The sequence below is a fragment of the Rosa chinensis genome, chromosome 4, assembly GCF_002994745.2.
Source record: "Rosa chinensis cultivar Old Blush chromosome 4, RchiOBHm-V2, whole genome shotgun sequence".
Lineage (NCBI taxonomy): Eukaryota > Viridiplantae > Streptophyta > Magnoliopsida > Rosales > Rosaceae > Rosa > Rosa chinensis.
In genome coordinates, this window is record NC_037091.1 from 41,024,302 (window position 1) to 41,051,803 (window position 27,502).

Sequence of the window (27,502 nt, forward strand, 5' to 3'; positions counted from 1 at the left end):
AAGAGTCCAAGAAAAAATTATAACCAAATAAAAAAAGAAAAGAAAAAAGAGTAGAAGAAAGAAGAGTAGAGGCTTGGTTAAAAAGTGAAAAACTCGCAAGAACCCCAAAACCTTCTCTGTTTAACTCATCGTCGCACTTGCCCGTTTTCGAACCCAAAATCTCCCCTCATCATCATCATCATCTATTCTCAATTCGTTTCGTTCCCAAATTAGGGCACTCAATTGCCTCCGAAATCTAGCTCTACACTCTCCCCTTCTTCTTCTTCTTCTTGCTTTCCTCGTCCCTGAATCAATCGCCACACCAGCCAATTCCAGTCGGACCTGCAACAATCGTATTGAAGCATCGCTTACAGCGACACCGAAACCTTACGTGAGGTATGTATCACCCTGCCAGTTTCTTGTTTGATTTTTCTTTGTGTTCATAGCTGGTTAGGGTTTTTCAATTCTTCAATGCGTGTTATACATGATCTATTCCTGGTTTGTTGTCGATAATTTAAGTAAAGCAGACGCAATTTGATGTTAAGCAAAGTGATTGACGGAAATTTTTAGTGTTGATGGGGCAAACTTGTGCTGTATATTTTGGTTTGATTTGTTTTACTGTATGTTAATTTCAGGGTTGGCGTTTTGTAGTTTGGTGTGTTCCGAATGGATGTGGAGAGGTATGAACAGCGTGAGGAGAGATATGATCGAGATGACTCTCCGGCGAGAGAGCAGCGGGAGGATGGGAATTCTGATGATTTAGAAGAGAATGGAATCAGGCATAGGAGCAAGGATAGGAAGAAGAGTAGCCGAGGGGAAGAGAGGGATAGTAGAAGTAAAGACCGGGATAGGTCGAAGAGAAGTGGTGGTGATGATGTTGTCAAGGAAAGAGAGAAAGAATCTAAAGATTTGGAAAAGGATCGTGTGTCTAAGGAAAGGAGGAAGGATGATAGGGATGAGCGATATAAGGATAGGAGTAGAGATACCAAGGTGAGGGAGAGAGATTATGATCGAGAGAAGGAGCATGAGAGGGGGAAAGACAGAAAGGATCGAGGGAAGGATAGAGAGGGAGAGAAGGATGGTGATAAAGGACGAGACAAAGAGAGGGCGAAAGAGAAGATTAGGGATAGGGAAAAGGAAAGGGAAAGAGACAGGGCTAAAGAAAAAGAAAGAGAAAAGGAGAGAGAAAAGCATAAAGATCGAGAGAAGGGGAGGGAAAGCTTGAAGGATACTGATAGGGAGAAGGGGAAAGATAAATATAGGGAAAAGGAGAGGGAGGCGGATCAAGATAAGGAGAAATCAAGAGACAGACAGAGCAGGAGAAGCGTGGATGCTTATGAGTCGAGCAAGATTGGGGAAAGGGATGAGAGTGCTAAGCTTAATGATGACGATAACAGGGATAAGGACATTATTAAGCAAGGTAAGATGTCCCATAATGCTGCTTATGAACAAAATGCCGAGGGTTTGTCAGGTGGAGCACATCTATCAGCATCTGAGCTTGAGGAACGCATCCTGAAGTAAGTACACGTATCTTATCGACTTCCATATTTATTACCTTATGTTCTTTGTGAGACACTAAAGAAATATATATAATCTGTCTTTGGTTCTGCTAATGTGAAATGTGGGATTTATATCATGTTGTCTAACCTGAATCTACGGACACTCTGAACTTGTAGTTGAAATAGTATATTAATAATATGCTTACATGAAGTCGTTGAAAGGTAAATTATGAAGAAAAAAGATGCACTAGTTGTGTAACACTTTTCATATAGCTATCCATTGTTTTCCAGTTGGTTTCTTGTTTTCAAATGAATTACATAATTTGGTAGTTTAAGATTTACTTTAGTTGAGGAGAAAGATAATTGCAGCATTTGAGCATTCTTTTACTGGGAAATGTAACTTTACATTATGTGATCTTGTAATTTTTGATTGAAAATATCATGTTGGTATTCTAGTTCCAAATTTGGCCTGTGGTGGATGCAACTATAGTTGTTCATTCTTCTAATCTTTGTCTGGATTAGTGTCTTTTATTTTTAATTTAGCTGAACATAATTTTTTTATTGGGTTTGAACACCCAACAAATGCATGTTAAAGGTGGAAGTTATTACCTAATGTTCTTTTGTATACATAGCTGTATGGAACATCTCTTTTCAGGACAATGGATGCATTACATGACTTTTTCTTTGGGTTTTGCTTTTTGTTCAGAACGAAGGAAGAGAGGTTAAAGAAGAAAACTCAAGACATTCCTGAGGTTTTAGCTTGGGTTAATAGGAGTCGTAAGCTCGAGGAGAAAAGGAATGCTGAAAAAGAGAAAGCTTTGCAGCTTTCAAAGATCTTTGAGGAACAGGTTAGTTGGATACTGTTTTCTTTACATCATTATGTTTCAACAGTGTTGATTTTAAGATTACCATTCATATTGCGCATTTTCTCAGGACAATGTTGCCGAAGAAGAAAGTGAAGATGAGGAGGCAGCTCAGGATATGACTCGTAAGATTCCTTCTTACTTAAAGATTCTTTAAATTTGTTTAATAGCAGCTAGTTGATTGAAGGCTGATTGGTTAACAGTCCTTTAGCGTTTTATCATGTTTGAGCATACATGCAGGGCTATATTGAAGACATAATGAACATGTAGAATGTAGTCTTACAGTGTTTAGTTTTTTTATTTATTATTTATTTGCATGTCTGATCACCAGCCATATAGAATTACTTCATATTTAAGTACTTGTGCGTGTGTCTAACCATTAGTTCAAGTTGTGGGACCCAATGTTGGTAGTATATTGATGTAGTACTAGAATGAATTTAAAGAATTAGGTGGAGATTTAAAAAGAAGGCAAATTAGGGCGTAAGAAGAGGAGAATAAAAGAGGAAGACAGCAATAGTGGCTTTAAGAGAACTTTTTTTTTTTATCATAATCAAGTCTACCTCTATCGAGTTACTTATCGAGGCCAAAACTCACAAAATACCATCCTTGAAACCCAAAGTAGGGAACTAGATGCTGAGTAATGTGAATGATGTCTTGGACGCTGAATAATTGTTATGATCTTCAAGTTTATTTTTGGTTTCTTGATTTCTCAAGTTGCTCAATATGTGTTTGCAGATAATCTAGCTGGGGTTAAAGTTCTTCATGGCATTGATAAAGTGATGGACGGTGGCGCAGTTGTTTTAACACTCAAGGATCAGAACATTCTAGCTGATGGTGACATTAATGAAGGTAAAGTAGCCTGGCATCACTTTGTAATTTAAGGGCAGGGTGCCCCTTATAAGCATCAAATGTTTTTATTTATTAGAGGTCTTCGTTTTAATGTAACAGATGTCGATATGCTTGAGAATGTGGAACTTGGTGAGCAGAAGCAGCGAGATGACGCTTATAAGGCAGCAAAGAAAAAAACAGGGATTTATGCTGATAAGTATGTTGGCCGTATCCTGCAATTCTTACATAAATATGCAGATGGCAACTTATTTACTGTGTGACATTGTCTATGCTGAATTAATCTACTACCGCATTTGCTCAAATATCTTATTACCGTAATAATTTACTATGTTTATTAATTGCTTGTATGTATTATTGTCTATATCAGGTTTAACGATGATCCTACTTTAGAGAAGAAAATTCTTCCACAATATGATGATCCTGCTGCAGATGAGGTCAGTATTTCTTGTTTGTTTCCCCCACTTTTAGTTTCTGCACCCGAGTTTTAACTCATTCATTTTCATATAAGGGATTGAAATTGGCTTCCCTGTTTTACAAACCACTCCCCCTCCATGAGTATTTTTACTATGGACATGTGCGTGGAGGGGGGGTGTGGTTTGTAAAAAAGGGCCCCCCGCGGGCGTGTTCACTCCCCATCATATACACTTATGTTGAAATGTTGGTTGTTTGGCACTACAATTGGTTGTAATATGTGAAATTATGTTTCTTTTCAGGGGCTAACACTAGATGCAAGAGGACGCTTTACTGGCGAAGCAGAGAAGAAACTTGAAGAGGTATAATTTTATTTCTCATGCTAATACGAGTGCTAATAAAAATTAGATTATGATTAAAGAGCACTTTGTTAAGTGATTTAGATGGTATTCTCCCAAGCGTTTCTGTCATTGCTTTTTGTTTCCTTGGTGCGTGGGTTTGTTTAGTTTTATACTCCAATTTGCAGGAGTTATACTTTTAATGTTTATTATGTGATCTTATAGCCAAACGAATAATCATAATGGTATTTATTTTTGCTAGCTACGTATGAGGCTACAGGGTGGTTCCACGAAAAACCTGTCTGAAGATCTCAACATGTCTGGAAAGATAACATCTGACTACTATACAAATGAAGAAATGCTGCAATTTAAAAAGCCCAAGAAAAAGAAAACCTTCAGGAAGAAGGAGAAGCTAGATCTAGATGCCCTTGAAGCAGAAGCCGTATCTGCAGGGCTGGGTGCTGCGGACCTCGGTTCCAGGAAGGATGGAAAGAGGCAGGCCACTAGAGAGGAGCAAGAAAGATTAGAAGCTGAGAAGAGAAATAGTGCATACCAGTTAGCTAAAGATAAAGCAAATGAGGCATCTAAAGCATTGCGACAGGACACTCAATCTGTTAAGGCAGAGGAAGATGAAACTCCTTACTTTGCTGATGATTATGATGAAATTGATAAAGCCTTGGAGAGATCAAGGAAAATAGCTCTACAAAAGAAACTGGAGGAGAAAGTCTCCGGACCAAAGGCAATTGCTCGCCTTGCCACAGCAGCGGCAAGCAGCACAACTGCAGATGATCAATTCTCGTCGACTAGACAGTCACAGGAAAACAAGGTTGTGTTCACAGAGATGGAAGAATTTGTCTTGGGCCTACAGCTTGAAGAAGGTATATTCTTTTGATGTTATTGTTTTGTTTTATGAGCTTCCTTAGACTAAAGTGAGTTAGTTACTCAATTGGCTGTGTGTGTGAATCCTCCCTACCAGTTTAGGCATGATGTGTTACTATTACTAGTATCTTGTTGTTAGCTGGTGGCCATTTTCCTGTTTCACTTGATTCAGGATTAGTGGTCACCATTTTCCCATCATGTTGCTTTTGCTGTTTTTCGCATGCCAATTTGATATTTACTTTTCTGTACTTTCTCTTTCACGTACAACTAGTGCGTGGATCTTCTGTAAGCTATACTTATGCCTTTTAAACCCTTGTAAATTCTAGATATCTTGCGGCTAGATCACAATTGCATGTTTAGTTTGTTGAGGTTTGTCAAGGTCTTGGAGGCATGTATAGTTTAAAAAATGACACGTTCTCTTTTCTGTTCAGAATCCCACAAGCCTGAAAGTGAAGATGTGTTTATGCAAGAAGATGACGAACCAAAAGCTTCTGTAGACGTAGAAATGGGCGAGCCTAGTGGATGGACTGAAGTTAATGAAATTGAAGAGAACAAAGCACAATCTGCTGCTGATGATAATGAGGAAATAGTTCCAGATGAAACTATCCATGAAGTTGCAGTTGGGAAAGGTTTATCAAGTGTGCTAAAACTGCTTAAAGAGCGAGGTAATCTCAAAGAAGGTATTGAATGGGGTGGTAGGAACATGGACAAGAAGAAAAGCAAACTTTTAGGCATCGTAGATGATGACGAGGAGCCAAAGGAGACCCATACAGTGCGTCGGAGAAAGGATGAACAGAAGGATACTCGTTCGTCAGGCCATCAAAAGGAGATGCGTCCTCCTAAAGTCTATCAGGAAAAGGATATTCACATTGAGAGAACTGACGAATTTGGTCGAACTGTAAGTACTCGTGTCTGATTCCTTTTACAATATTGCCATGTTTACATCATTTAACATTGTTACACTGTTAGTGCATGTGACCCAGAGTCAGATTGTATATGTTCCATGTTTGTTCCATGGGGTAAATTTTGGCTGGAAGTGTAGATTTGGGGTGTTTATGGGTCTCATAATAATTTTTTATGCTTTATCACCGACTTATATTAGCCATGGTCAATTAAATTTTCCTGTGCTATTTCAGAGTGAAGTTTTAGGTTTCACAGTTTATTTTCTTAAAGCTGTGGGGCACAAAATAATATATATATGTTTGCCTCATCACTCATCTTGTATTATCTCGGCTCTGCTGACTCCTTTCCTTTTCACCAGTTGACACCAAAGGAAGCCTTTCGGGTACTTTCACATAAATTTCATGGGAAGGGGCCTGGAAAAATGAAGCAAGAAAAGCGCATGAAGCAATACCACGAAGAACTCAAGTTGAAGCAGATGAAGAGTTCAGATACACCATCCCTGTCTGTGGAGAGGATGAGGGAAACTCAAGCTCGGTTACAGACACCCTATCTTGTTCTCAGCGGCCATGTTAAACCAGGGTATGCATTATTCAATTTATTTCATTTAACTGTTTCGTTTGACGTTTGGAGCTACTGTTGTGGACCTTTTTATGATGACTGATGGTAATAAGGGGAGGGGTGCGTAAGTAGCATTGCATGGTATATTTGCATTCTCACTTGACAACGTATGGAATAGTCTATGGGATCTGATGGTTCTATATTTTTACTTCAGCTATAATTATTGTTAAAGGCTGCAGAACATATACTGAGTTACTGGCTTTGACGTGCTGTTCTCTACAGCATTGCTTAACTTGATTTGGATATCATTTGCAGGGTCACTGTTAGCCAAATTGTATACTGATGATGATGGAAAATATTTTAAGAAAAAGTGAATGATAATCGAAATGCTAGTTTTTATAAAAATAATAAATTATTAATACTGATAATAATATCAAATGTATTTAAGACTTTCGAATGTCTTGATTTAAAATGGAATGAAAAAACATGAGGTGTGCTATAGGCTTTCCTTTCATAACTTTTGTACACTTTATCTGACATATTTTCAACTATATGCCGTCTTATCTTCCTCATTTATTCTCATGTTGTCAGGCAAACTAGTGATCCGAGAAGTGGTTTTGCTACTGTGGAGAAGGATCTCCCAGGGGGCTTGACGCCTATGCTTGGTGACAGAAAGGTGAGTCGACTGTCACATTTCTTTGCCATAATTTCATGATAATATATGTACAGATAACCCTTTCAACAGTGTTTGGAGATGAATATAGAAACTTTACTTTCTGAGAGCTTGAGCATATTAGTTTGGGCTATATCTAGCATTTTCATCTTCTAATCATCCTGAAACGTTTTATATGCAGTTATGTCCTGTGCTTCATTCTCTCAAAGAAATCTGTTTTGCGGGACTTTTCATTTTTAATAAATAGAATTAACTTTATGTTAATTTAACAGGTCGAACATTTTCTGGGGATAAAGCGCAAAGATGAAACTGAAAGTTCAGGCACACCAAAGAAGCCAAAAACTTGAACTCTTCAAGTAATAATGGGCAAGTGGCTGAAGTGTGTTGGCTTGGGATATTTCCCCATGTACTCTTACACTGGCTGTAAATAACCTTCATTTTTGACGAAGGGCTATGGAGAAAAATTGAAGGTAGGTTTCGAGTGTTTGACAGTAAAAGAAAAAAATAGATTTTGGTTTCTCTTTCTGATACTCTTAGTGCACAAAAAACTATTTCTTGAGCAGGGTTATTCTATTTGCTGTCCGAGAATTTCATTTCATCTTAGCTTGTGAGTCATTCTTCTGAATGGGGCACCCACAGCTCAGATATTGAAGCCTGAAGTCTCTGTGGTTCAGGACTCTACATTGCGGGTGTGAATGAGTAGAAATAGCCATCAATGGATGTTTGTGATTGCATCTGACCTGTGATTTCTACATATATTGTTGGTAAATTTTTATATTGCTGGAGCTAAACGAAATATCTGTTAGGAAGGTATATGATCATTATACATTGAACTTCAAATCCCGGGTTTAGTTTCGTCTCTCGGTATCACCCCATTTTTTACGTTCTATTCTAATCAAATCCCGGGTTTAGTTCCGTCTCTCAGTATCATCCCATTTTTTACGTTCTATTCTAAATCGGACCGGATCATATCTGATGATGCAGTTTGTTCGACAGTTGTGGCATCAAATCTGTATATTCAATGCATCACCCAATACAAGGATTTGGACATTAGGGGTATCAAACATGGTGTCATAAAAAAAAATAACATGGGAGTTTCATATTTCGGTTTCTACTAGTATATATTTTCATGAATCATCAATCATGTCAACCGTCGTGTACGGGTCACATAAAAAACAATTTATGTGATTTCTGCAAGTAATCTTCAAATTTTCATTATAAGAGGCCCAAACAATTGTTCTTTTCTGTGCTCCAGATATTTATTCAAATTGTTAACAATTCTTTTGGCACTCAGAATTTAACCGGCGGATTTTTTCTTTGAAAAGAAAAGTTCATTGATTAGCGATTGAAACCGCTTAAGAGGGCATCCCAATGGGGAGTATATAAAGGCCAGAAATGCGTAGGTCTTAAAACTAAAGTAGAACAACCTAGAAGAATACTACATCAACCACTTGTTGTTGTACAATAAAGCAGTTCTGAAACTTTTCTTGAAACACTTGACAAATTTTGGAAGGTAAATCTTCATCATCCACAAGATAATTACCAACAACGGAACCATTGTCATGACCTTGAGAATTGAAGACCCAGCAATCAAAACTTGCGATCCGGGTATGCAGAAGATTAGTAGACCAAACAAAACTAAACTCGACCCAACATAAGGGACACTGCTCGCCAATGCACGCAATTGTGGTACTCACAGTGTAACTATACCAAGACTTTTCATAGAATCTAGAAAGGCTCAATCCACCTAAATTAAAATCAACAGACCCGAATATATAAAAATAGCATAAAAGAACATAAACTCAGGCCCAAAACCCATGGAGAGGTCCCAAATCCAGACCCATGGAGAGGTCTGGCCCAATAGAAGGTCGAAATGGGCCCAGAAGCAGCCCAAAATCTTGAAAGGGTGATCTGATATGGACAGCCAAAGTCGGGCACCTTATGCTGCAGCTTATTGTCGTTGAAAGCAGCCGTCGCCTGTGCCCCGACCGACCACCACTTCATGCACCTTCGACCTCCCTAAATCACCACCACAACATCACAGCACGGAGTCCGAGCGGCCAAATCCAGAATTCAAGGGACCAAGACCAGAATAGATAGATCCCCTATGGCGACCGCGTCAAGGCCACCCACCACAGAAGAAACCAACCAATGGCCGCCGGTAGTAGAAAAGAATACTTTGATTTTAGGGTTTTCAATAATAATACTATTCATCCCACAAAGGGGTATATATACAAGGACAAGAGGAGTAGTCTAACCCTAATAGGAAACAATCATTCCTATAATTACATGATAACCTAAATAAATAAGAATCATAATTACATAAGATTTACAGCTATTCTACACTCCCCCTCAAGTTGGTGCATAGATGTCTATCATGCCCAACTTGTCAACTGAGCTGTCAAATATCTTCTTGGACACTCCTTTAGTAAGAACATCAGCTAACTGCTCTTCTGAGTTTACAAATGGAAAACGAATAACCTTTCTGTCAAGATTTTCTTTAATAAAATGACGGTCAACCTCCACATGCTTTGTCCTATCATGCTGAACTGGATTATGTGCAATCTCAATTGCAGCTTTATTATCACAATGCAAATCCATAGGTTGTCTAAGCTTGTAACGTAGATCTTTTAGGACATTACGAATCCATAACATTTCACAGACTCCATGTGCCATACCTCGAAATTCAGCTTCTGCACTTGATCTGGCCACAACTTTCTGTTTCTTGCTACGCCAAGTGACAAGGTTCCCTCCTACAAAAGTGAAGTACCCAGATGTAGAACGCCTGTCAGTTTTATCACCAGCCCAATCTGCATCTGTGTATCCCCCAACTTCCAATTCATCCTTTTTCTCAAACAGCAATCCTTTACCTGGCGCCATCTTCAAATACCTCAAAATCCGAAAAACTGCATCCATATGATCTTCACTAGGACAATGCATAAACTGACTGACAACACTCAGAGCATAAGCAATATCAGGTCTAGTATGTGAAAGATAAATCAACCTTCCTACAAGACGTTGATACCTTCCTTTATCAGTTGGAATTTGATCAGGATAAATGGCAAGTCTGTGATTCATCTCAATGGGTGTCTCAATTGGACTGCAGTCCAGCATCCCCGTTTCAGTAAGTAAGTCAAGAACATACTTCCTCTGTGACAGTGAAATTCCCTTCTTAGACCTCGCAACTTCAATACCCAGAAAATACTTCAGTTGCCCCAGATCCTTCATTTCAAACTCCTTTGACAGATACTTTTGTAACTCATTCATCTCTTTCGGATCATCCCCTGTAACAATCATGTCATCAACATACACAATAAGAGCTGTAATCTTACCATTCTTGCGCTTGATAAACAAGGTATGGTCAGAATTGCTCTGTCTGTACCCAAAGGCTCTCATGGACTTTGAAAATCTCCCAAACCAGGCTCTTGGAGATTGCTTCAGGCCATACAAAGACTTCTTCAATTTACACACCTTGCCAACTTCACTTGGGGAATTCTTAACACCTGGGGGCACATCCATGTACACTTCTTCTTCCAAATTCCCATTAAGAAACGCATTCTTCACATCAAACTGGTGTAAGGGCCAATCTTTGTTTGCTGCAAGTGAGATTAGAATCCGAACAGTATTGATCTTTGCCACAGGTGCAAAAGTCTCCTCATAATCAATCCCATAACGTTGTGTGTATCCTTTGGCAACCAACCTCGCCTTGTATCTATTAATAGTTCCATCTGCATTAAGCTTCACAGTAAATACCCAACGACACCCTACAGTCTTCTTTCCAACCGGCATAGGTACTAGTTCCCATGTTGCATTCTTTTGAAGAGCTTCCAATTCTTCATTCATCACCTTTGTCCATTTTGGATCCGTCAATGCATCCTGCACGTTACTAGGAATAGATACAGTAGATAATTGATCAATAACAAGTGCATGTGACCCAGAAATCCTATGGTTAGACATAAAATTAGCTATAGGGTATTTAGCTTTGGCTTTGATATCTGGTTCATATTGTTTCTTAGGAATTCCCTTAGTAACCCTTTGTGATTTCCTAGGTTCGACACTTTCTAACCCAGAAGATTCATTAAAGTTTAGGGGTACCTGAGGAGGATCATTCTGACCGGGATCTTCAGTTGGTGATGTAGAAGGGGGAATATCTTGTGTGTGAGCTTCCAATACGTCTTGATTTTGATTCAAACTATCCAGAAAAGTCGTCTCTTCTGTCTCGGAATTCACAACACTCTGTTCGGCAGTTACATTTTCTGTTTCGGAATTCACAACACTCTGTTCGGCAGTCGCATTTTCTGTTTCGGAATTCGCAACACTTCGTTCGGCAGTCGCATTGTCTATTTCGGAATTCACAATGCTCTGTTCGGCAACTGCATTTTCTGTTTCCAAATTTTTTCTACCCTCAAATGTATCCTCCAAATTTTCCAAGTCTTCAAAGACATCAAAATCAATAATAGAACTCCCTTCACAACCTCTCTCCCCCTGAAGGGAAGACTGAGAAGCTCCCCCTGAGTAATAAGGCTCGGATTCACGAAAAGCAACATCAAGAGAGACATGTAAAGTGCCAGTAAGGGGATCATAACATCGATAACCCTTCTGGAAGTCAGCATAACCAACAAAGATACACTTACGGGCACGGGGATCAAGCTTGTTGCGTTGAGGCTTGGGAATATGAACATAGGCTGTGCACCCAAACACCCGGGGCTCCAAATTAGGCATAGAAGGGATGGTCAAAAATGTATGAAGCTTCTGATGAGGATTCTGAAACTCAATCACCCGTGAAGGAGTACGGTTGATAAGATATGCTGCAGATTTTACGGCTTCTCCCCAATAGGACCGAGGTACATTCATGCCAAATAAGGAAGCACGAACAACTTCCATCAACTGCCTGTTCTTCCGTTCTGCTAACCCATTCTGTTGAGGAGTATAAGAATTGGAGGTTTGATGACGAATTCCATGTGACCGGCAAAACTCAATCATAGGGCCATTCACAAACTCTCCACCATTGTCAGACTGAAACACTCTGATGGATTGTTGATACTGAGTTGCCACCATTTTGTGAAATTCGATAAACATTCCAAATACATCACTCTTATTCTTCAGTAATGACACCCATGTCATGCGAGTGCAATCATCAATAAACGTTACAAAATACTGAGCTCCAGAAAGAGAAGGAATCTTTGCAGGACCCCAGACATCAGAGTGAATTTTCATAAAAGGAACAGGACTTTTATTAAGACTTGGTGAATATGAAATACGGTGGCTCTTGGCCAGTTCACAAATGTCACAATGGAAATCCAAATCACTGACAACCGAAAACAAATGAGATTGCAGCTTCTTAAGATAACTAAAAGATAGATGACCTAAACGGCGATGCCATAACCATACTGCTTCCTTTGCATTCTCTACCCCATTAATCTGATTAGCTTGCCCCAAAAGATGCTTCTGGTTTTCTCCAGTCTCTGTCAGATCCAGGTAGTATAATTTTCCCCTTCTAACACCATAACCAAGATTCCGCCGAGTCAGAATGTCCTGAAACACACAGAAAGATGGATAGAAGGTCACAATACATGCAAGTGCTAAAATAATCTGACCAACAGATAGGAGATTATAAGCTAGTGAGGGAACAACTAGGACAGATTCAAGGGTTAAGGTATCAGATACAACAATAGAACCTTCTCCGGTGACCGGAGTTGGAGTACCATCAGCAGTAGAGACAATATTTTGAGAGGAACGTCTAAGGTTTTTCACAAGACTAGGGTCATTGGTCATATGATCAGATGCACCTGTATCAATTATCCATGTATTATTCAAAGTAGCCTTACCCTTCATACCTGACTGCGCTACATTAGCGGAGGCATTGTCGAGATGCTCTTCCTCTGTAGTAGCAATAGCTGCCTTGCCCGGATTCTTTCGCGGTTTCCTGGTGAAGTCCCACCAATCAGGGTAGCCAATCACTTCATAGCACCGCTCCTTGGTATGACCTACTTCCCCACAGACAACACATTTTTTGTTTGCGTATGGGTTTGGTTTGTTATGAGGACGGCGTGGAGAAGGACCTGAGAAGCCTGAAGGAGGACCTGGTCGGCGTTGAACAGCCATAACAGAAGATTCAGTAGGTACCGAACGCCCCATAGCTTGTTTCTCTGATTGCACCTTGCGAATGTAAGCATAGCTCTGCTCCAAGGAGAATTTAGGCTCCTTGCGTAGGATTTCTCCACGCACCTGATCATACTCTGGGTCAAGTCCACTCAAAAATAAGTGAACACGCATCCGGGACATTGCTGAAGTTTCTTGAACGACAGCTGCAACATTATCATGTTGAGAGGCCACCCTTTGATCAATCTCCTGGAACATTGCCACTAACTCATTGTAGTAGGTCGGAATGGGCCTTCCATTCTGCTTTGCTTCAAAACACTTTTTATTCAACTCAAAGATTCGGGTTTCATCAGAATCATCATAAAAGGTTTTCTCTACAGCTTCCCAAATATCTTTCGCAGTAGGGAGACGAATATACCGGTTCATGAGAGAGGATTCCATGGAGTCAATTAGCCAACTTTTCACCTTTTCATTGTCCGTGGCCCAAGCTTCATACTCTGCAGAATTCATGGCGGGTTCAGCCTTTACTCCGGTCAGATAACCAACCTTCCCTCGTGCTCCAATGCGCATTCTCATAAGAGGAGCCCATATGGTGTAGTTGGATTCATTCAAGACAACACTTGTGGGGAAAGCAGAGTTGCCTTGTTGGGTGGTGTAGTGGTGATGGATGATTGGTGAGGATGACACCATTGTCTTCTCGGGATTTGACTGTTCGCCTTCAATTGCAGGTCCGGCCATTGAGGAATTTGGGGTTTGTTTGTTTTTTTTCAGGTTTGGTTTTTCTAGGGTTTCAAAAATTCAGGGATGGCTTGATTTTAATGCTTGTGGTACGCAGCGGTTTGTGGTGTGCTTTGGGATTCAGGATTCAGGATTCAGGATTCAAAGGATGCAGGCAAGTTCAAAGGATTGAACCTGCTTTGATACCAAGTAGAAAAGAATACTTTGATTTTAGGGTTTTCAATAATAATACTATTCATCCCACAAAGGGGTATATATACAAGGACAAGAGGAGTAGTCTAACCCTAATAGGAAACAATCATTCCTATAATTACATGATAACCTAAATAAATAAGAATCATAATTACATAAGATTTACAGCTATTCTACACCGGTGACCTCACAATCCAGACAAGCGCTGTTGTCCATCTCGACTAGTCCTTCCGAGATCCACCATATCAAACCCGAAGGCCACCCTTCAGCCACCCTCTTCGTGGCCCCCCTCGCCAGCCAGTAGAAAGCCAAAAGAGATCTGCCATGGCAGATCAGTACCCATCAGGAATGCACCAGAAAAGAGAGGTCAACACACGCGATCGTTTTGGGTGATCACGAATAGTAGAAGTGCGACTGAGATTGAGCAATGTGCTCGACACCGGTGACAGCGCTGCTAGGGTTCGCGAGAGCGAAAGCAAGAGACATAGAATTTAACCTGATTGAATATGAGCTTTCATAAAAGTTCTATTGAATTCCAAAAATTTTGTGAAATTAAATATAAGATTTCATAAAAGAGCAGTTCTAGGGATCCCAAAACTTTGTACCAAAATTACTTACGAAATGACATGGCACATGCCATATCATCAGTTTTTTTGAAATTTCTGTTGACATGGATTTCCTTGTTGGATATAAAATAAATTGGGAGTTTCTATTCATATCTCCAGAATTGGTATTTGGACCTCTCTCTTTTTCTAAATTATAGTTGACTTTGTCAACATATGTCAAATTACCAATAAAGACACAAAAGAGGGAAAAAAAAATCTCTCTTTTTTTTTTTTTTTTTTTTTTAAACCCTATCCTATCCCTCCCCTTCCATGATGTCAGTGAGATTTGAACCTGTCACTTTCACAATATCGGTTATCCTAGATAACCAACAGGCCACAACTCACTGACAAAAAAAAAAAAAATGTCTCTTCTTACCTCTACAAACAGTATGTTTCGATGAGGCAATTCGCAAAATTCTAAGCTGTGCATTGCTTATTATATTGTTGCTTGCGCTTTTTAACCAACTCGAAGCAATTAGTAAATATGTGTCTCTCTCCAAGCTAAGAAGCATTATGTTGGACCTGCTTTGGAACACCATGACCACTTTTAGTATGGGTACCTGTACGTAAACCATAATTAAATGATAAAAACTTTGTATCCAAAAACTCAGTTTAATTAAAAATTTTGAGAATTGGGAGTAATATCTAAACATCTCAGATAGCAGAATACCAACGTGCTTCCATATTCAATTGATTTAATGAAGAAAAAAATTGTATTGACTACCGACTGGAGATTTTTTTATTTTATTTTATTTTATTTATTTATTTTGTTTGCGCTTAATTGTATCAATGGTAAAATAGGATTGTGAAATCTTCAAAAATTGAATGAGGTTCAACTACCGATTTTGGAGGTATGAATAAAACGCAAAAAAAGATGTTTTTATTTATTTTATTGGACGATGGGCGTTGTGGGAAAATTAGGGAGGTTTAGATAGCAAATTAGTTATTTATAAAAGTAAGTTAGAGGTCTATTAAGCTGGGAGGTCCAAATGCCAACTTTGAAGGTATGAATAGAAGCTCCCAAATAAATTTCATGTTTTTTAGGAATTAAAAAAAAAACATATATATTGATAAAAATCACAATTAAACAAAATACCAAATTAGTTGTTCTAGCGTTTGGCTCTCTGGAACCTTGATGTCTAGATCAAAATATTAGAACAAAAGCAATGAATAATAATGAGAGCCGCATGAAAGATTATAAATGGATCTTTGATGAAACAAGCAAATTGATCTTCTTCTTTTTTTGAAGCGGAATAAGAGCTAATTCAGCGCTCTTACCCGAATTTATTAATAAATAAAGAAAAGATACATAGCAAGGGGGACTAGGCCAAAACCTTGCCATAAGAAAACACAAGCTGAACAAGTACAACTGAAAGTACCAATTACTGATACAGAGAAAAAACAACTAAAAAGAACAATTACAATAGTTAAAGAAGAAACTAATCAACTACCTAAAACGATAGTTAGTGCCTGATGTCAAATCATGTCCATAGAGGCCTGTAACAAAAGAAGGGACGTTAATGTACCAAATAGAACCCATATTGGTAGCTCCAAAGTCAGCCAATTTGTCAGCCAATGCATTTCCTTCCCTGTAGATGTGACTTACTTTAAATTGCATGAGTTGCACACATTTCACACAATTAGCCCATGCCACTCTTAACTTCCAAGGAACCAACTGAGGTGCCTTGAAGTAATGGACTACTAGAACAGAGTCTGTTTCCAGCCAAAGCTTCTGCTAGCCCCTCTCTGAGGCCACCCTTATAGCTTCCATAACCGCCGAAAGTTCTACCTCAATTGCACTGGAAACAATAACTCTATGTGCAAAAGCACCCCTGAACAAGCCCTCTGAATCCCTAAATACTCCACCAAAACCTGCTGCTTAAGGTCCCTTGAAAGAACCATCAGTATTAACTTTTAACCAATCCCCTAAAGGAGGACGCCAGTTAACTTGGATAAACCTTGGAGATTTTAACCTCAAAGGTGAAAGACCAAGTAAATTAAAAACTGGCAGCGCTCCTGCTGAGGTTGTGAAGTAGGAGAAATAGAGGGAAGCAGACTCTTTTAGAGAGAGTAAAAAGAAATGCTTGAAAATGTTTAGCTGAGAAGAACCACCATCATACCTTAACTTGTTTCTTTTTGTCCATAAACACCATATTGCATTGCAGAAGGCAAATATCCATAGCTTTCGAACTGCTAGAGTTAACCTCTCAGTTAAAGTTGCAGATAATAATGCATTGATCGATGTTGGAGCTTGAATATTGATCCGAAACAAATGTAAAACCCATACCCAAAACTCATTGACCAATCTGCAAGTGAGGAACATGTGCGCAATGGTCTCTGTATCATTATGACAAAATTCACACCTAGAACATAGGGAATACCCTCTACGTTGCAATCCAAAATCTGAAAGGAGTTTAGATTGATCTATGATTAGTGTCTTGATTTTGTTTCTCTTCATAAGATTATGATTTAAGAAAGGTCATTGACCTAAAGCCCAAAAATGAGGGAAAATTATCCCACTTACCCCAGCAAGAGATTTTTGTTTCCACCTACACAAATGAACAAAAAATGACCATTTTGCCCTCAAACTAATTAAAGAATTACAATGACGTCATCAACCTCTCTCTCTCTCTCTCTCTATCCAGCAGGATGCCCACGACATCGGCTTTCTCTCTCTCCCCGTCGCCACCTGGCTTTGCACCAACGGCGGAAGCAGCTTCCGGTCAATGTCGCTCACCTCTATCCGGCGATGAGGATTGGGGAAAGAGTGTAGAAGAGGAAGTAGTTGCGGAGGAGAAAGACGAGCATGCCCTTGCCACCGAGCTCCGGCGGCGTCGACATTGGCTGGAGGTAGGTGAGAGCAGCGTGCTTGACGAGCGTTTCTTTGGAATTTCGTGCCACTGCTCTGCTTCTGCAACAAATCCCGGATTCCCGGGTCTGCAACCGGCGAAGGGAGAAAGAGGGAGAAGACATGGGTGCCCAGGTCTTTTTCTTTTTGTTTTTTTTTTTAAGTAATGAGACAGAAGGAAAAAAAAAGTTTTGAATGTCTATTGGGGGGCAATAGACGTTTTAAAATTTATGTAATCTCTTCGTTTTTTTCTTTAATCAAAATTTTATTTGTCTAATCTTAGAAAGATTAGTTCCCATTCCGGCTACCGAAAGTTTTATTAGGGGACAATAGACGTCTATTGAGGGCAATAGACCTCTATTGCCCCTCTATTGGAGGGCAACATAGGTTTTCAGAAAAATCCGGTGTGACATGAATCCGGTGGCAGGTGACAGGAATCAGGCGAAAGTTGGCCGGAATCCGGCGACCGGTGACGGGCTTCGGCGAAGTCTCCTATAGTTTCTCTCTCTTCCATTTTCTCTCTCTCTCTCTAAGTAACAAAGGGGTTAGGGGTAAAATGATATTAAAAAAAATAAAAAAAAATCTTAATGAGGTAGTAGGAAAGACTCCCGTAAAGTGTCTGATCCTAATTGTTGAATAGTGTTCAAGATCCCATTGAGGAGTGCTAAAAAGAATGCTATATTTTTCTCCATGAAATGCTTCACCGATTTAGATGCCAAGCTTTCTTCGCCTTGGTTGTAAGTCACATCTCTGTACTCTTCTTCTCCATCTCTTCCTCTGTTTCCTCCAAAGTTGATTAATAAGACAACTTATTGCAGGTTTTCTAAGAGCTGAACATCAACCAAGAACTATAAATTCTTCAAGAGAGATAATTGTTGCTTCTCCCCATGAGACGAAAACTTGGATACCTCCATCACAATTGCCTCCGAAATCTACCTCTACACTCTCCCCTTCTTCTTCTTCTTCTTGCTTTCTTCGTCCCTGAATCAATCCCCAAACCAAACCAAACCAATTCCAGTCGGACCTGCAACAATCGTATTGAAGCATCGCTTACAGTGACACCGAAACCTTACGTGAGGTATGTATCACCCTGTCAGTTTCTTGTTTGATTTTTCTTTGTGTTCGTAGCTGGTTAGGGTTTTTCAATTCTTCAATGCGTGTTATACATGATCTATTTCTGGTTTGTTCTAGATAATTTAAGTGAAGCAGACGCAATTTGATGTTATGCAAAGTGAGTAGTGTTGATGGGGCAAACTTGTGCTGTATATTTTGGTTTGATTTGTTTTACTGTGTGTTAATTTCAGGGTTGGAGTTTTGTAGTTTGGTGTGTTCCGAATGGATGTGGAGAGGTATGAACAGCGTGAGGAGAGATATGATCGAGATGACTCTCCGGCGAGAGAGCAGCGGGAGGATGGGAATTCTGATGATTTAGAAGAGAATGGAATCAGGCATAGGAGCAAGGATAGGAAGAAGAGTAGCCGAGGGGAAGAGAGGGATAGTAGAAGTAAAGACCGGGATAGGTCAAGGAGAAGTGGTGGTGATGATGTTGTCAAGGAAAGAGAGAAAGAATATAAAGATTTGGAAAAGGATCGTGTGTCTAAGGAAAGGAGGAAGGATGATAGGGATGAGCGATATAAGGATAGGAGTAGAGATAACAAGGTGAGGGAGAGAGATTATGATCGAGAGAAGGAGCATGAGAGGGGGAAAGACAGAAAGGATCGAGGGAAGGATAGAGAGGGAGAGAAGGATGGTGATAAAGGACGAGACAAAGAGAGGGCGAAAGAGAAGATTAGGGATAGGGAAAAGGAAAGGGAAAGAGACAAGGCTAAAGAAAAAGAAAGAGAAAAGGAGAGAGAAAAGCATAAAGATCGAGAGAAGGGGAGGGAAAGCTTGAAGGATACTGATAGGGAGAAGGGTAAAGATAAATATACGGAAAAGGAGAGGGAGGCAGATCATGATAAGGAGAACTCAAGAGACAGACAGAGCAGGAGAAGCGTGGATGCTTATGAGTCGAGCAAGATTGGGGAAAGGGATGAGAGTGCTAAGCTTAATGATGACGATAACAGGGATAAGGACATTATTAAGCAAGGTAAGATGTCCCATAATGCTGCTTATGAACAAAATGCCGAGGGTTTGTCAGGTGGAGCACATCTATCAGCATCCGAGCTTGAGGAACGCATCCTGAAGTAAGTACATGTATCTTATCGATTTCCATATTTATTACCTTATGTTCTTTGTGAGACACTAAAGAAATATATATAATCTGTCTTTGGTTCTGCTAATGTGAAATGTGGGAATTATATCATGTTGTCTAAACTGAATCTACGGACACTCTGAACTTGTAATTGAAATAGTATATTAATAATATGCTTACATGAAGTCGTTGAAAGGTAAATTATGAAGAAAAAAGATGCACTAGTTGTGTAACACTTTTCATATAGCTATGATGCAGGACCAATACGTAAACTGTAGAACTAAGGTTGCTGTAGAGATAATCTGCAGTAGACTAAGAAAACAGAAAGATAACTACTGGAATCACACCAGTAGGTTCTAGGAGTCACACCTAGGAAGGAGGTTGAGTCACACAACCAAGGATAGCAAACGCTCTCAATTTTTTTAATCTTAATCTGAAAATAAAAGACTACAAAGGCCTCAATATATAGAGAAGCGAAAACAACCCTTGAACAACTAGGACCAAGTAATCCTAACATCCCTAGGCTTAAGAAGATTCCCTAAAATATCTCCCAAGAATAAAACGAATCCTAATAAGAAAAGAAATCATAAAACTTTCCAAACCTTTCCAAATACTTGCTGACCCCAAATCAGTCAAGTTCTCATGTTGACACATCATCGCTTACTGAGTGCCAGATCAAGGCTTGAGCCTTGGAACCTTCTTTGCCACGTCTCTTATAGACTTTCAATGCCCTCTGCCATGTAGATCCTCCATCAAGCTATCCATTGTTTTCCAGTTGGTTTCTTGTTTTCAAATGAATTGCATAAATTGGATAGTTTAAGATTTACTTTAGTTGTGGAGAAAGATAATTGCAGCATTTGAGCATTCTTTTACCGGGAAATGTAACTTTACATGATGTCATCTTATAATTTTTTATTGAAAATATCATGTTGGTATTCTAGTTGCAAATTTGACCTGTGGTGGATGCAACTATAGTTGTTCATTCTTCTAATCTTTGTCAGGATTAGTGTCTTTTATTTTTAATTTAGCTGAATATAATTTTTTTATTGGGTTTGAACACCCAACAAATGCATGTTAAAGGTGGATGTTATTACCTAATGTTCTTGTGTATACATAGCTATATGGAACATCTCTTTTCAGGACAATGGATGCATTACATGACTTTTTCTTTCAGTTTTGCTTTTTGTTCAGAACGAAGGAAGAGAGGTTAAAGAAGAAAACTCAAGACATTCCTGAGGTTTTAGCTTGGGTTAATAGGAGTCGTAAGCTCGAAGAGAAAAGGAATGCTGAAAAAGAGAAAGCTTTGCAGCTTTCAAAGATCTTTGAGGAACAGGTTAGTTGGATACTGTTTTCTTTACATCATTATGTTTCAACAGTCTGTTGATTTTAAGATTACCATTCATATTGTGCATTTTCTCAGGACAATGTTGCCGAAGAAGAAAGTGAAGATGAGGAGGCAGCTCAGGATATGACTCGTAAGATTCCTTCTTACTTACAGATACTTTAAATTTGCTTAATAGCAGCTAGTTGATTGAAGGCTGATTGGTTAACAGTCCTTTAGCGTTTTATCATGTTTGAGCATACATGCAGGGCTATATTGAAGACATAATGAACATGTAGAATGTAGTCTTACAGTGTTTTGTTTTTTATTTATTATTTATTTGCATGTCTGATCACCAGCCATATAGAATTACTTCATATTTAAGTACTTGTACGTGTGTCTAACCAATAGTTCAAGTTGTGGGACCCAATGTTGGTAGTATATTGATGTAGTACTAGAATGAATTTAAAGAATTACGTGGAGATTTAAAGAGAAGGCAAATTAGGGCGTAAGAAGAGGAGAATAAAAGAGGAAGACCACAATAGTGGCTCTAAGAGAACTTTTTTTTATTTATTTTTTTATCATAATCAAGTCTACCTCTATCGAGTTACTTATAGAGGCCAAAACTCACAAAATACCATCCTTGAAACCCAAAGTAGGGAACTAGATGCTGAGTAATGTGAATGATGTCTTGGACGCTGAATAATTGTTATGATCTTCAAGTTTATTTTTGGTTTCTTGATTTCTCAAGTTGCTCAATATGTGTTTGCAGATAATCTAGCTGGGGTTAAAGTTCTTCATGGCATTGATAAAGTGATGGACGGTGGCGCAGTTGTTTTAACACTCAAGGATCAGAACATTCTAGCTGATGGTGACATTAATGAAGGTAAAGTAGCCTGGCATCACTTTGTAATTTAAGGGCAGGGTGCCCCTTATAAGCATCAAATGTTTTTATTTATTAGAGGTCTTCGTTTTAACGGAACAGATGTCGATATGCTTGAGAATGTGGAACTTGGTGAGCAGAAGCAGCGAGATGACGCTTATAAGGCAGCAAAGAAAAAAACAGGGATTTATGCTGATAAGTATGTTGGCCGTATTCTGCAATTCTTACATAAATATGCAGATGGCAACTTATTTACTGTGTGACATTGTCTATGCTGAATTAATCTACTACCGCATTTGCTCAAATATCTTATTACCGTAATAATTTACTATGTTTATTAATTGCTTGTATGTATTATTGTCTATATCAGGTTTAACGATGATCCTACTTTAGAGAAGAAAATTCTTCCACAATATGATGATCCTGCTGCAGATGAGGTCAGTATTTCTTGTTTGTTTCCCCCACTTTTAGTTTCTGCACCCGAGTTTTAACTCATTCATTTTCATATAAGGGATTGAAATTGGCTTCCCTGTTTTACAAACCACTCCCCCTCCATGAGTATTTTTACTATGGACATTTGCGTGGAGGGGGGTGTGGTTTGTAAAAAAGGGCCCCCGCGGGCGTGTTCACTCCCCATCATATACACTTATGTTGAAATGTTGGTTGTTTGGCACTGCAATTGGTTGTAATATGTGAAATTATGTTTCTTTTCAGGGGCTAACACTAGATGCAAGAGGACGCTTTACTGGCGAAGCAGAGAAGAAACTTGAAGAGGTATAATTTTATTTCTCATGCTAATACGAGTGCTAATAAAAATTAGATTATGATTAAAGAGCACTTTGTTAAGTGATTTAGATGGTATTCTCCCAAGCGTTTCTGTCATTGCTTTTTGTTTCCTTGGTGCATGGGTTTGTTTAGTTTTATACTCCAATTTGCAGGAGTTATACTTTTAATGTTTATTATGTGATCTTATAGCCAAACGAATAATCATAATGGTATTTATTTTTGCTAGCTACGTATGAGGCTACAGGGTGGTTCCACGAAAAACCGCTCTGAAGATCTCAACATGTCTGGAAAGATAACATCTGACTACTATACAAATGAAGAAATGCAGCAATTTAAAAAGCCCAAGAAAAAGAAAACCTTCAGGAAGGAGAAGCTAGATCTAGATGCCCTTGAAGCAGAAGCCGTATCTGCAGGGCTGGGTGCTGCGGACCTCGGTTCCAGGAAGGATGGAAAGAGGCCGGCGACTAGAGAGGAGCAAGAAAGATTAGAAGCTGAGAAGAGAAATAGTGCATACCAGTTAGCTAAAGATAAAGCAAATGAGGCATCTAAAGCATTGCGACAGGACACTCAATCTGTTAAGGCAGAGGAAGATGAAACTCCTTACTTTGCTGATGATTATGATGAAATTGATAAAGCCTTGGAGAGATCAAGGAAAATAGCTCTACAAAAGAAACGGGAGGAGAAAGTCTCTGGTCCAAAGGCAATTGCTCGCCTTGCCACAGCAGCTGCAAGCAGCCCAACTGCAGATGATCAATTCTTGTCAACTGGACAGTCACAGGAAAACAAGGTTGTGTTCACAGAGATGGAAGAATTTGTCTTGGGCCTACCGCTTGAAGAAGGTATATTCTTTTGATGTTATTGTTTTGTTTTATGAGCTTCCTTAGACTAATGTGAGTTAGTTACTCAATTGGCTGTGTGTGTGAATCCTCCCTACCAGTTTAGGCATGATGTATTACTATTACTAGTATCTTGTTGTTAGCTGGTGGCCATTTTCCTGTTTCTTTCCTGTTTCACTTGATTCAGGATTAGTGGTCACCATTTTCCCATGGAGGGCTGTCATGTTGCTTTTGCTGTTGTTCACATGCCAATTTGATATTTACTTTTCTGTACTTTCTCTTTCACGTACAACTAGTGTGTGGATCTTCTGCAAGCTATAATTATGCCTTTTAAACCCTTGTAAATTCTGGATATCTTGCTGCTAGATCACAATTGCATGTTTAGTTTGTTGAGGTTTGTCAAGGTCTTGGAGGCATGTATAGTTTAAAAAATGACACGTTCTCTTTTCTGTTCAGAATCCCACAAGCCTGAAAGTGAAGATGTGTTTACGCAAGAAGATGAAGAACCAAAAGCTTTTGTAGACGTAGAAATGGTCGAGCCTAGTGGATGGACTGAAGTTAATGAAATTGAAGAGAACAAAGCACAATCTGCTGCTGATGATAATGAGGAAATAGTTCCAGATGAAACTTTCCATGAAGTTGCAGTTGGGAAAGGTTTATCAGGTGTGCTAAAACTGCTTAAAGAGCGAGGTAATCTCAAAGAAGGTATTGAATGGGGTGGTAGGAGCATGGACAAGAAGAAAAGCAAACTTTTAGGCATCGCAGATGATGACGAGGAGCCAAAGGAGACCCATACAGTGCGTTGGAGAAAGGATGAACAAAAGGATACTTGTTCGTCAGGCCATCAAAAGGAGATGCGTCCTCCTAAAGTCTATCAGGAAAAGGATATTCACATTGAGAGAACTGACGAATTTGGTCGAACTGTAAGTACTTGTGTATGATTCCTTTTACAATATTGCCATGTTTACATCATTTAATATTGTTACACTGTAAGTGCATGTGGTCATAATTGTACCCGGAGTCAGATTGTATATGTTCTATGTTTGTTCCATGGGCTAAATTTTAGCTGGAAGTGTAGATTCTTCGAAAGCTTTGTAGGAATGTATAGCAAGAGGCCCTGAGTTTCGAGTCAGCGTCTACAAAGTGTGTTTGGGGTGTTTATGGGTCTCATAATAATTTTTTATGCTTTATCAGCGACTTATATTAGTCATGGTTAATTAAATTTTCCTGTGCTATTTCAGAGTGAAGTTTTAGGTTTCACAGTTTATTTTCTTAAAGTTGTGGGGCATAAAATAATATATATATGTTGGCCTCATCACTCGTCTTGTATTATCTCGGCTCTGCTGACTCCTTTCCTTCTTTTCACCAGTTGACACCAAAGGAAGCCTTTCGGGGACTTTCACATAAATTTCATGGGAAGGGGCCTGGAAAAATGAAGCAAGAAAAGCGCATGAAGCAATACCACAAAGAACTCAAGTTGAAGCAGATGAAGAGTTCAGATACACCATCCCTGTCTGTGGAGAGGATGAGGGAAACTCAAGCTCGGTTACAGACACCCTATCTTGTTCTCAGCGGCCATGTTAAACCAGGGTATGCATTATTCAATTTATTTCATTTAACTGTTTCGTTTGACGTTTGGAGCTACTGTTGTGGACCTTTTTATGATGACTGAAGGTAATAAGGGGAGGGGTGCGTAAGTAGCATTGCATGGTATATTTGCATTCTCACTTGACAACATATGGAATAGTCTATGGGATCTGATGGTTCTATATTTTTACTTCAGCTATAATTATTGTTAAAGGCTGCAGAACATATACTGAGTTACTGGCTTTGACGTGCAGTTCTCTACAGCATTGCTTAACTTGATTTGGATATCATTTGCAGGGTCACTGTTAGCCAAATTATATACTGATGATGATGGAAAATATTTTAAGAAAAAGTGAATGATAATCGAAATGCTAGTTTTTATAAAAATAATAAATTATTAATACTGATAATAATATCAAGGAAAAATTTCACAAATGGTCACTCAACTATGACTCATTCGACACTTTGGTCTCTGAAGTTTCAAATATATCACTTTGGTCAGTCAACTATTACACTGTCAATCACTTAAGTCACGTTGTTAATTTTTGTCATTAAAAAAAATTATAAAAAATACTCTCTGGGTGACTTAAGTGATTGACAGTGTAATAGTTGAGTGACCAAAGTGATATATTTGAAACTTCAGTGACCAAAGTGTCGAATGAGTCATAGTTGAGTGACCATTTGTGGAATTCTCCCTAATATCAAATGTATTTAAGACTTTCGAATGTCTTGATTTAAAATGGAATGAAGAAACATGAGGTGTGCTATAGGCTTTCCTATCATAACTTTTGTACACTTTATCTGACATATTCTCAACTATATGCCGTCTTATCTCCCTCATTTATTCTCATGTTGTCAGGCAAACTAGCGATCCCAGAAGTGGTTTTGCTACTGTGGAGAAGGATCTCCCAGGGGGCTGGACGCCTATGCTTGGTGACAGAAAGGTGAGTCGACTGTCACATTTCTTTGCCATAATTTCATGATAATATATTTATAGATAACCCCTTCAACAGTGTTCGGAGATGAATATAGAAACTTTACTTTCTGAGAGCTTGAGCATATTAGTTCAGGCTATATCTAGCATTTTCATCTTCTAATCATCCTGAAACGTTTTATATGCAGTTATGTCCTGTGCTTCATTCTCTCTAAGAAATCTGTTTTGCGGGACTTTTCATTTTTAATAAATAGAATTAACTCTCTGTTAATTTAACAGGGCGAACATTTTCTGGGGATAAAGCGCAAAGATGAAACTGAAAGTTCTGGCACACCGAAGAAGCCAAAAACTTGTAGAGTTCATTAATAATGGGCAAGTGGCTGAAGTGTGTTGGCTTGGGATATTGCCCCATGTACTCTTACACTGGCTGTAAATAACCTTCATTTTTGACGAAGGGCTATGGAGAAAAATTGAAGGTAGGTTTCGAGTGTTTGACAGTAAAAGAAAAAAATAGATGTTGGTTTCTCTTTCTGATACTCTTAGTCCACAAAAAACTATTTCTTGAGCAGGGTTATTCTATTTGCTGTCCGAGAATTTCATTTCATCTTAGCTTGTGAGTCATTCTTCTGAATGGGGCACCCACAGCTCAGATATTGAAGCCTGAAGTCTCTGTGGTTCAGGACTCTACATTGCGGGTGTGAATGAGTAGAAATAGCCATCAATGGATGTTTGTGATGGCATCTCACCTGTGATTTCTACATATATTGTTGGTAAATTTTTATATTGCTGGAGCTAAACGAAATATCTGTTAGGAAGGTATATGATCCTTATACATTGAACTTCAAATCCCGGGTTTAGTTTCGTCTCAGTATCATCCCATTTTTTACGTTCTATTCTAAATCGGACCAGATCATATCTGATGATGCAGTTTGTTCGACAGTTGTGGCATCAAGTCTGTATATCCAATGCATCACCCAACACAAGGATTTGAACATTAGGGGTATCAAACATGGAGTTTCATATTTCGGAAAAAACAATTTATGTGATTTCTGCAAATAATCTTCAAATTATCATTATATGAGGCCCAAACAATTGTTCTTTTCTGTGCTCCAGATATTTGATCAAACTGTTAACAATTCTTTTGGCACTCAGAATTTAACCTGATTTTTTCTTTGAAAAGAAAGGTTCATTGATTAGCGATTGAAATCGCTTAAGAGGGCATCCCAATGGGGAGCATACAAAGGTCAGAAATGCCTAGGTCTTAAAACTAAAGTAGAACAAACTAGAAGAATACTACATCAACCACTTGTTCTTGTACAATAAAGCTTAGTTCTGAAACTTTTCTTGAAACACTAACAAATTTTGAAGGTAAATCTTCATCATCCATAAGATAATTACCAACAACGGAACCATTGTCATGACCTTGAGAATTAAAGACCTAGCAATCAAAACTTGCGATCAGGGTATGCAGAAGATTAGCAGACCAAACAAAACTAGACTCGACCCAGCATAAGGGACACTGCT

General features: G+C 38.9%; 2 protein-coding genes across 7 annotated transcripts; both read left to right on the plus strand.

Moving 5' to 3' along the window:
• The first annotated feature begins 230 nt into the window (after window positions 1-230).
• LOC112197125 (SART-1 family protein DOT2) lies at window positions 231-7,876 on the plus strand. Of its 2 annotated transcripts, XR_002935561.2 has the most exons (14): window positions 231-375; window positions 615-1,496; window positions 2,185-2,326; window positions 2,412-2,466; window positions 3,077-3,190; window positions 3,290-3,386; window positions 3,558-3,624; window positions 3,904-3,963; window positions 4,202-4,817; window positions 5,250-5,716; window positions 6,080-6,300; window positions 6,871-6,955; window positions 7,225-7,422; window positions 7,516-7,876. XR_002935561.2 is itself a non-coding variant. In XM_024337697.2 (13 exons), exons 2-13 carry the CDS (start codon window positions 646-648, stop codon window positions 7,297-7,299), a joined length of 2,850 nt encoding a protein of 949 aa, XP_024193465.1. In that variant the 5' UTR covers window positions 231-375; window positions 615-645; the 3' UTR covers window positions 7,300-7,876. The 2 variants fall into 2 exon arrangements, 1 of the variants encoding a protein (XP_024193465.1); XM_024337697.2 differs by having other exon boundaries at window positions 7,225-7,876.
• On the plus strand, window positions 240-27,000 carry LOC112197470 (SART-1 family protein DOT2). 5 transcript variants are annotated; one of them, XM_024338159.2, is made up of 14 exons: window positions 18,057-18,174; window positions 18,256-18,515; window positions 18,742-19,623; window positions 20,823-20,964; window positions 21,052-21,106; window positions 21,725-21,838; window positions 21,938-22,034; window positions 22,206-22,272; window positions 22,550-22,609; window positions 22,848-23,460; window positions 23,914-24,380; window positions 24,827-25,047; window positions 25,904-25,988; window positions 26,258-27,000. In XM_024338159.2, exons 3-14 carry the CDS (start codon window positions 18,773-18,775, stop codon window positions 26,342-26,344), a joined length of 2,859 nt encoding a protein of 952 aa, XP_024193927.1. In that variant the 5' UTR covers window positions 18,057-18,174; window positions 18,256-18,515; window positions 18,742-18,772; the 3' UTR covers window positions 26,345-27,000. The 5 variants fall into 5 exon arrangements, with proteins under 5 accessions (XP_040374244.1, XP_024193927.1, XP_024193929.1 ...); XM_024338161.2 differs by having other exon boundaries at window positions 22,866-23,460; XM_040518310.1 differs by lacking the exons at window positions 18,057-18,174; window positions 18,256-18,515 and adding an exon at window positions 240-375.
• The last annotated feature ends 502 nt before the right edge of the window (window positions 27,001-27,502 follow it).

Coding starts and splice junctions, on each gene's coding strand:
- LOC112197125 (XM_024337697.2), top strand. CDS start 646: ATGGATGTGGAGAGGTATGAACAGCGTGAGGAGAGATATGATCGAGAT. Junction 3,191..3,289: donor TGATGGTGACATTAATGAAG/GTAAAGTAGCCT, acceptor TTAATGTAACAG/ATGTCGATATGCTTGAGAAT. Junction 6,956..7,224: donor CTATGCTTGGTGACAGAAAG/GTGAGTCGACTG, acceptor TTAATTTAACAG/GTCGAACATTTTCTGGGGAT.
- LOC112197470 (XM_040518310.1), top strand. CDS start 18,773: ATGGATGTGGAGAGGTATGAACAGCGTGAGGAGAGATATGATCGAGAT. Junction 22,610..22,847: donor CAGAGAAGAAACTTGAAGAG/GTATAATTTTAT, acceptor TATTTTTGCTAG/CTACGTATGAGGCTACAGGG. Junction 25,989..26,257: donor CTATGCTTGGTGACAGAAAG/GTGAGTCGACTG, acceptor TTAATTTAACAG/GGCGAACATTTTCTGGGGAT.